The 9,470-nt window shown below is 49.8% G+C and overlaps 1 protein-coding gene across 1 annotated transcript; it reads left to right on the top strand.

The window, feature by feature from the left end:
* Positions 1 to 1,960: 1,960 nt before the first annotated feature.
* Positions 1,961 to 6,636, top strand: scamp1 (secretory carrier membrane protein 1). The gene is made up of 9 exons (XM_077599874.1): positions 1,961 to 2,224; positions 3,745 to 3,834; positions 3,909 to 4,019; positions 4,139 to 4,247; positions 4,340 to 4,468; positions 4,601 to 4,760; positions 4,842 to 4,943; positions 5,033 to 5,150; positions 5,229 to 6,636. Exons 1-9 carry the CDS (start codon positions 2,168 to 2,170, stop codon positions 5,376 to 5,378), a joined length of 1,026 nt encoding a protein of 341 aa, XP_077456000.1. The 5' UTR covers positions 1,961 to 2,167; the 3' UTR covers positions 5,379 to 6,636.
* Positions 6,637 to 9,470: the final 2,834 nt, after the last annotated feature.

The following is a 9,470-nucleotide window of genomic DNA, read 5'->3' as shown; positions in this document are numbered from 1 at the left end:
AAATCGCCATCCAGCACTCCGGGCAGACGGACAAAATTGCAGATGGACTCCACCGCCGCCAAACGCCAGCCTTTAATCAGGCTTAGCGAGTAGCAGCGCCTTTCGTCCCAATGCCGGCCGCGAGGTCAAAAGAACGGGAAAATGGGGAATGGCGTGGGCCCCGTCGTTGGCGGCTTACTGTAAGATTTTCACCTAATAGCATTTGTTCTCCAATTGAAACTTAATCTGGGTAAATGGTGCTTAAATGTTTAAATCACATTTACAGGCTGTCAACTCATCTGATGTTCTTCACATGGTCACCCTTCGTTTGAATGAAAATAAATTGGAGGCAAATGAGGGAAGAAAAAAAAGAAGAAAAAGAAGAAGAAAAAAAAAGGTTGTGGCAAAAGAGAGGTGCGCGCGCTGGCGAGCGGCCCTCTAGCGCCCCCAAGTGGAGAGCGCGAAAAGCGCGGCTTTCGGGCCCAAAAGAAAAGGAGGCGACGTACGATAAGATAAGGCGCTGATTTTGACGAGAAGAAACAAGTCATCATGGTCGTTATGATGAAAGCGATCATCGTCATTGGCAGCGGAGATCATCGACACAGCAGATGCTTCCGCCGCTAATCATCCTCATCATAATTAGCGCCAGCGCCATTAACGTCCTCATTACTATCGCACGGAGGAAGGCGGCTGTCGCGTTTGACCTACAACACTTGCGAAAATACTACACGGTACCAAGCGGGCGCAATATTTGAGTCAAGCAGTGAAAAGTACTCTCCACGCCACGTGCGATACTTTGAAGAGCAAGTCACGTTTATGAGCGACCCTCTTAAAAAGGCTGTGGCATGCTTTCAATTTGAGCGCTTCCCAATCAAAAGAAGTCTGTCCGATGTCCTAAGAAATTAGCCCACGTTTTGTTTGAAGAGCGCTTTTCCGCTAAAAACGAGAAATATTCAAAGATGCTCGGTACTCACCATCGCACGCAATCCGGGCAGCCGCGTCTTGGCAGCGACACAAAAAACAGGTCCGGACTCACTGTGAAAAAGAAAAATCCACATATGTCATGTCAATGAATAATCCACTCAATGAATAAAGACACCATGAAAACAATACAGGCCCACGCAAAGGGGTTCTTTTGAACAAAAAAAATACATGAATCTTCTTCCAAATTGATTTCATTTTTTTATTTGGATGTCCTTTAATAAATTGTCAGTCACTTGGACCTAACTCGGGTGCAAAAATATTCAACACCCCTATCTTTTACACATTTGAATAAATACGCAGTACGCAATTACATTTACCCTTTAGCCAAAGATACCAGATGAACAACAACAACAAAAATCACCAAACTCCAGTTTGAATTGATGTGTTGATTCCATATGCTTTAGTTCTATCTAACTATTCGGCCTTTTCAGTTTGAGCCAATCCCAAACAGGAAGAATAAGGAAAAATTAAAACTACAAATGAAGAACGGGACATTCCAATCACTTGGACCGTGCCTGGCAATTTCGGTTCAGCATATCACCTCGATACTGCAATAGCATATACAGTTAATGCTATACAATCGATACGGCAAATGACACTTGGCTGAACCAATCCTATCGCTTGAATGTTTTGACCGCAGGGGTTTTATTTTGAAGGAGTCCCAACTGTGCTTTTAGTATACAAAAAGCATTGCACCTTGAGAAGTCGTGCCCGGCTTTTTGACCTTTTTACCCAACATTTGTGTCTGTCTATCTAAATAGTGAAAACAAAGGCTCGGTTGACGCAGGAGGCACAAGTTTTCGGTAGTTGCATCGCACAGCTAGCGCTCGCTCACGGCCGGATTTGGTCACGTGACCTTCCCTCTATACGCCGGGGTGGAGCTGATTTCAATACTAGCCCGAGTCAAAATAGAAGTCACACCAATTCTCACGGATTGTTCCGACGTCTAGTAAAAAAAAAAAATGACGTGTGCGAATACTGTTGTTGTCTCACGGCGGCGGGCGTGACGTCACGCTCTCCGCGGTGCTGAACGCGTGACGTCACGCTCGCGTTCGCGATTTGTTCTTGGCTAGCGGGTGGACCGACGGACGGACGGGAGGCGAAATAAACCGCAGGCGGCAGCCAAAAGCCAGGGAAACAAATATAGCCAGTGAGGCAGATCGGGCCCCACTTGAGTCACCGGAAAGACTAACCGGCTGCGAAAATGTCCGACTTTGACAGCAACCCGTTCGCCGACCCGGATTTCAACAATCCGTTTCAGGTAAGTGAAGCTTGGTTAGCAAGCTCCCTGCCTTGTTAGTTTTGGGTGCCTCGGTGTCAACATCGGCCGGACGGCCGGCTACCTACTGGACTCAATTCATTGTGGGATGGGAACGCGACCGACGACACGGCTAGTTGACATTAGTCAGCCGACGGCCGTAACATAGCTAGCCGTGTTAGCATTACGCATACAGTGGCTTTGCGAACGTCTCTCGGTGTTTTGTTTTCAACGAGGGTTGCTTAATCACTCTCCAGGTTGGCTCGCAAACTCATCATGGCGGGGGAAACATAAGAAGCCGGGAAATAACCGGCGGACGGAGGCCATTTCATACAATTCGGGGCCTTCGGTGGACACTCGAAAGCTGTCCGGTAGTCTGACAGTCGCAACGTCACTTCCGGAAACATGGGCGCGAGTTTATCGGAGTTTGAAGTCATGGACTTGAACTAGAAAAGTCGACATTGGAGCTAAATGGTCGGAATACTGCAGCAGATGTGCTCGAATCGTTTCAATGGCATTTTTTTGTCCCCGTAAATGACGCCGTTGTGCGTTCGCCTTCTTACCTGTCGCAGTGGCCTCCTGTCGGCACCCGCTCACCACAACGAAAGGAGAGCTTGTGGCCAAAGTGTCAGCTGTTTCCAATCAATTCTGATTGGTGATTGGATGAAAACTTTTCACATTGGAATCCCATGCATGACTACTAGCTTGTGATTGGCACTCGAGGGCACGTAAGCTGGCAGCCATGTTGGTTGTTGGCTCGCCCGGCTCGCCCGTAGATAAGATTCCTTAAATAGAGAGGTAGATGCGTCAAGCTTGCTGTGAGCCAATGGGAACCAAGTAGCCCACCGACGTCACATACAGTCGAATCTTTGGATAGTTGCAGAGTCTAAACTTTAGAGTTTTAGACCCTTTACGGAGCAAAATAATATTTTTGCTCATTTAAAACAAGAAATCAATATTATGGATCAATGTATTACTTGCTGTATTATATAACATGTTATCATGTATAGCAGGGGTCGGGAACCTTTTTGACAAAGAGAGCCATAAACAATTCATTTTTCTAATGTTATTCTTTGAGAGCCATACTCCGAATTTAAAAGTCAAATACATGTGAATGGGTGTCTTTTATTTTAGTCATTTCACCACTTTTAAAGTGGAAAAAAAAGAATACTTTTGACAACATTCTTATGCAGTTGCTAATCAATGAGAGTATACATTTTAGCAGAGTCTAATGCAAAAAAAGAAGATTAAAGCAGCACTGGACGTAGTATCTCAGTTCTGTCACCAGCGGGTTCCATATTTTAGCTCACAGGTTAGCGAAGAGCCAGATGCACCCATGGAAAGAACCACATGTGGCTCCCGAGCCATAGGTTCCCTACCCCTGATGTATAGAATGATAAAAAGCTAGTCAAACGAAATGAGTACATCCAAAAATACACAGTGGTTGCAGCCCAGAGTTTCTCGGAAAAGTGTGGAAATTACATCTTATGATGTAATGTAACGTCCAATTCCATCTCTGCCAGGATCCCTCGGTGACGCAGGTGACCGAGGTGACCCGCTCTACTCCTCCCGGTGGTCTCGAAGAATACAACCCCTTCACAGATGCCAGAACGGTAAACTATAAACTTTTTCTTCTTCTCTTAATATTAATGTTTACGTGCAACCCGACATTTTTCCCCCTCTCTAGGCTGCCCCCGGGAACGACCCCAAGTCCGCGCCGGCGCCCCCGCAGAACACGCAACCCGCCATCATGAAGCCCACCGAGGAGCCCCCGGCGTATTCGCAACAACAAACGCAGGTGAAAAGCCTCAAATGGATTCGTTTTGTCCCGGCTGTGTGGTTTCTTTGGCTTCCGGCGGTTGAGCCACGTGCCCCGCCGGACCGGAGGTAACATCTTCCATTGTTGGACCCGGTTAGGAGCAGACGCGCGCTCAGGCCGAGTTGTTGAGGAGGCAGGAGGAGTTGGAGAGGAAAGCGGCCGAGCTGGACCGCAGGGAGCGAGAGCTACAGTCGCACGGAGGACCGGGTCAGTCCTCCTACCGGTTCCAGGAGGGGTCGCCCATTCAGGGCTCGCTCGGGTCCCATTTTGGCTCAAACTTTGGCCTCGTCCGTCGACAGGTCGCAAGAACAACTGGCCTCCCGTGCCAGAGAAGTTCCCCGTGGGGCCGTGTTTCTACCATGACATCGCGGTGGATATTCCTATCCAATACCAGAAGACGGTGAAGATCATGTACAACCTGTGGATATGTGAGTCCTCACGGCCGGCCACTTTGCGCGTCCGCGTGGCGGCTGGCCGGCGACGGACGGCCAGATGGCGGCGGGGCGGCCTTTTGCAATCCAATCAAAAGCCTTTATTGTCATCATCCGCCTTTTCCGCAGTCCACGCCGCCACCCTCTTTGTCAACATGTTTGGCTGCTTGGCGTGGTTCTGCGTGGACCCGTCCCACGGCGTGGACTTTGGCCTGGCCATGTTGTGGTTCCTGCTCTTCACGCCTTGCTCTTTCGTCTGCTGGTACAGACCGCTGTACGGCGCCTTCAGGTGAGCCGCCCGCCCGCCTTTCGGGTCGTCTGGAAATGGCGTGCCGACGGGCGCCATTGGCTCTCTCCCTTTGCGCCGCAGGAGCGACAGTTCTTTCCGCTTCTTTGTCTTCTTCTTCGTCTACATCTGCCAATTCGGAGTTCACGTGCTCCAAACCATCGGTATCACCGGCTGGGGCACGTGGTGAGTTGGGGGTTGTTTGTTCCGTTTCTGGCGCCGTGGGTGGAGCTTCCGACACACCTCGACCCGTTGCTCTCTGCTTTGACGTCCAGCGGCTGGATCACGGCTCTGATGGGCCTCAACACCAGCATCCCGGTGGGCATCATCATGTTACTCATCGCCGCGCTCTTCACCACGCTCTCCGTGGGCTCGCTCATCATGTTTAAAAAGGTAAGATCCGCCTATCGCCGAGCGCCGAGCGCCCGGGCCTCCCCGAGGAAAGCCAAAGCTTGTGGCGTCCACCCGCAGGTCCACGCGCTGTACCGGACCACCGGCGCCAGCTTCGAGAAGGCCCAGCAGGAGTTTGCCACGGGCGTCATGTCCAACAAGACGGTGCAGACGGCGGCCGCCAACGCCGCGTCCAACGCCGCCCGGGGCGCCTTCAAGCCTCACCCGTAGAGCCGCGCCGATGGCCCTCCCGCCCGATCGCCGCCGAGTTGCTAACGTCTTTGAAAAATGTCTCCGCTTCCGATTTAAGCCCCACCCCCCCTCCACACTGCCCCCACCCTCCCGAAATGATCCATCGGGTCACTCGTCGATGAGCTGCATGTCGGTCGGCCGTTGGCATAGGGGAGGCGGACCTTTGTCTTTGTAGCCCCTCCCTCGCACGTGAACCCGCATCGAACGCCGCCGTCCCATTCCGTCTTAAAAGGGGGACCGGCGCGACCCTCGGCCGACGGGGGGGGGGAGGGGGCGGGAAGGAGCTATTTACGAGTGGCGTGAGCTGCTTTCAAAACTTGATTTTGTTTTTGTTTGTCCCCAAGCCCAAATCACCTCCGCGTAAAATGACGGGAAGGGGACGGGCGCGCGTCCAATTTACGTTTCTGGCGTCCCGAGGCTCTTGAATATTTCAGGGCACGCCGGCGAATGGAAATGGCACTGGAATTACGCTCCCGCAAGGTTCACCGTGCCTTCAGCCATCGAGTCGATGCTCGTGTTCACGCCCATTTTCTTCATTGCTCTTTTTTCTGAGTTTGCGCGGGCCGCTCGGGGACGGAGGGACGTCCGGACGACCGGCGCAAACCGACGGGCCGGCCGGATTGTTCTTGCACTTTGACCGGCCGCCGCGCGCCACTCGGCAAATGATCGACTCCGTCGTTACGGCGACGAACCACGGGCGAGAAGACCGGAGTGCTCATGTGGCGAGGCTTTGACTGAAAGCACACTAACCCAACAACAGTATTGTGCGTTTGCTCTTTTCTCTTAGTTCTTATTTATGACTTAATTTATCTGGCGTTTGATTGGGCGGCGTTATCCAATAACCGACGACGTCCCCCAAGTGTTAGTCAACCGTGCGTCCCGAGAAGCTGTGAGAATTCTACCAAATGTCCATTTCGATTGTTTTTGCCGTTCCCCCTTCCCAGTATGTGACGTGCTCTCTTGCCACCTTTTAGCGGACGGCGTCAAAAGGCGCGTGGTGCGAGCCGGCGCCTCTCCACTTCCGGAATGCGTGGAAATGTTAGTTCACTGAAGAAAGTCATCTAAGATCAACACCCAACTTGCACATTGGGTAAAGACGTTGATTTGACACCCACATTAGAAGTTGCGTGTAAAAAAAGAAGATGAAATGCACTCTTGTCTGGCCTTTGTCGCATGTCAAATAGTTTTGAGTTTTGTATATTTATGGTATTAACACGGAATAAAGGTTTGAAAGAGACTGTGTTTTCCTCAACGGGTTGAAAAAGGACGGCCTTCTGCCGTCGAGTTGAGGCCAAAGTATTCTGACGCACCCGGAGCTGTGATTGGAGCATAGGAGGGCGTGCGGCCGCCCACAAAGTCACGCTTGTAAGCATTTGGAAAGCAGTTGAGCAACACTCGCAAATCCAGCGTGACATTTTGTTTTGTTCTTTTTTTCCCCTCACGACGCCACGCAGAAGGCAGAAAGCGGAGCGGACTTTGTCACGTTGACTTCAAACTCCGACTTGATGGACGCGCAAGATGCATTTCCACACACGCTTAGTCAGACAAATGATGGCCATAGTCTAGATCAGGGGTCGGGAACCTTTTTGACGAAGAGTGCCATAAACAATTCATATTTTCGAAAGTTATTCCTTAAGAGCCGTACTCTAAATTTAAAAGTCAAGTGGAAAAAAAAAAATAAGAATATTTTTGACAACATTCTTATGCAGTTGCTAATCCATGAGTATGCATTCTGGCACAGTCTAATGCAAAAAAAGAAGATTAAAGCAGCACTGGACGTAGTATCTCAGTTCTGTCACCAGCGGGTTCCATATTTTAGCTCACAGGTTAGCGAAGAGCCAGATGCACTCATCGAATGAGCCACATGTGGCTCCCGAGCCATAGGTTCCTTACCCCTGGTCTAGATCGAATGATTGAGAAGGATTCGGCTATTTCAGCACAACAGCCAATTGATTGCAGCCACTGACGACAATGTCATTTTCACCCACCTTAATCAAACTGTAACAATTCTACATCTGGCAATTGTCGAAATATTTTTGGGGCCGTACAGTGGTACCTCGTCATACGACCGCTCGTCATACAATATTCTCGTCTTACGACGGAAATTTCGGTCGAATTATTCGCCCGTGATGCGGTGAAAATTTCGTGATGCGACCAAGCCAGGTGGCCATGGCACTGTCTTTTTTGCATCTCTTTCGTGTATAACAATATGTCTACGAGCACTGGGCGGACTTTGCATTTCCACACCCATTTTTCCCCCCACGTTGGTCTACATTTACATAGCAGGTAAACAACAATGGATGGGCAGAGTTTTGCAAAGAAAAGATCTGGAATATATGTACACTCGGTATGTCGGACACGGGGAAGCGGCAAGTTCCAAACAACTCCTGATGCGTTCGTTTCGAAGACTCCGGCGGAACGTCCGGGTGGGGTCAACCCGTAGAACCAAGGTCAAAAAGATTAAAACAAAATTAGAATTCAGTTTTATGTGAAGTTACATTAAACGTTGAGTGTCTGTATATATTAATCCAAGTTCATCTAAATTTGTTTGTTTGTTTACGAGTGCCGTGGATAAAGTCCCCCCCCCCCCCGAACACCTCCCCCCGCCTCCGTGTGTATGTCGCTGTCTATACTATCCCCGGCAAAATGTGTCTAATTTTACTTCTATTAAACACATTTTATTACTATTAAACCACTCGTTATTTATTACTTTGTCAATATATGGCGAATTAGAAGAAATAAAACATTTTTTCCAATCCAATATTCTGTTTTTGGTGTTTTTTCAGAGGGTTGGAACCAATTCATTTGTTTTCCATTCATTTCAATGGGAAATGTCCACTCGAGTGACGAGAATTTTCGTCATACGATCTCAGTCTCGGAACCAATTAAGCTCGTATGTCGAGGTACCACTGTACTTTTCTCCATGTGGACAAATTGCCATCACAAATGATTGTTGGAGTCCATTGGCTTTATCGAGACAAAATGGAGGAGCATTGAAAACGCTTCAAAAAGACTGATAGATGAAATTTCAACGTGCACAAACATCAATGATGAGATCCTCGTGCGAACTTTCAAGCCGAGGCCTTTTTTTTTTCCCTGCCCTTTGACTCCGTGGCTAATCTCCCCATTGAAACCGGATGGACCCGGAACGGACGGCGCCGAAGGTCGACAAATCCCACTTGGACCCACCAATGCATCGGAGGACGGGGAGGGCATCGTTACGTTATCGGTTAACCTGCAAAATCAATGATTCACAGCCAGAGCGTTGGAGTCGTCGCGTCCGGCGCGACCCGGCTTGGCCTCACGCTAAAAATAGGCGGGGCTATCCGGCCCAAGCACAACGAGAGATTCTTTGCGGGCCGTTGCTGGTCAGCCAATAGGCTGATGGTGGGCAAAAACGCAAACATTTGCCGAGGGGGGGGAAAAAAGGAGAAAACAAATGAGCTTCATTCATCTTCAAGGCTAGAAAAAAAAAGTGGGAAAGAGTTGACCCTCCGATGGCATTGGACAAAACATTTCAGGCCTCTCTTGCACTCTTCATGGCAGCCGGCCGGGCGGGTTACAGTCCAGAAAATCGGTACCCTTTTTGGCACGTGGAGTTGGTTTTGCTTTTACGTTTGCGTTCACTAACCCGACGGAAGGCCTTGGGCCGTAAATGTCTCGAGGCTTTTGGCCAGCAGGAGCCAAATTGGGGGACAAACTGGGCAAACTGGTGACGGAATTCAGCGCAAGGTCAACCCACAACGCTCCGTGTTGCACTCACAAAAGTGGTCTGTTTTGAGGCCGTTTGAGGACCTGTCCTCCCGTTTGTTGACATCCAAGTCGCGAGCTGTTGCAACACGCGTCTCTTCCACTTTATCGTGCACCTTTGGAACCGGCGCTCGATAACCCCCCCCTTAAGCCCCCGTGATAAAAGCCCTCATAAAGGTTGACCTCTCGGTTTCAGACAAAATCTTCATCACGATGCCACGTAACATCGCAAAATGCTGCCTCCCCCAAACGCTGTGGGTTTAATGATTCCCCGCGAGTCGAAAGTTGAGCAAGAATGTCTTGCGAACGTCTGAAAAAACT

The sequence above is a fragment of the Stigmatopora argus genome, chromosome 5 (assembly GCF_051989625.1).
Source record: "Stigmatopora argus isolate UIUO_Sarg chromosome 5, RoL_Sarg_1.0, whole genome shotgun sequence".
NCBI classification, from domain to species: Eukaryota; Metazoa; Chordata; class Actinopteri; order Syngnathiformes; family Syngnathidae; genus Stigmatopora; species Stigmatopora argus.
This window is presented reverse-complemented; position numbering and strand designations above follow the sequence as displayed.

Excerpts from the sequence above, each read along its gene's own strand:
- scamp1 (XM_077599874.1), top strand. The coding sequence starts at position 2,168 with ATGTCCGACTTTGACAGCAACCCGTTCGCCGACCCGGATTTCAACAAT. Across the intron at positions 3,835-3,908 it reads CCTTCACAGATGCCAGAACG|GCTGCCCCCGGGAACGACCC; the intron begins GTAAACTATAAA and ends CCCCCTCTCTAG. Across the intron at positions 4,020-4,138 it reads ATTCGCAACAACAAACGCAG|GAGCAGACGCGCGCTCAGGC; the intron begins GTGAAAAGCCTC and ends GGACCCGGTTAG.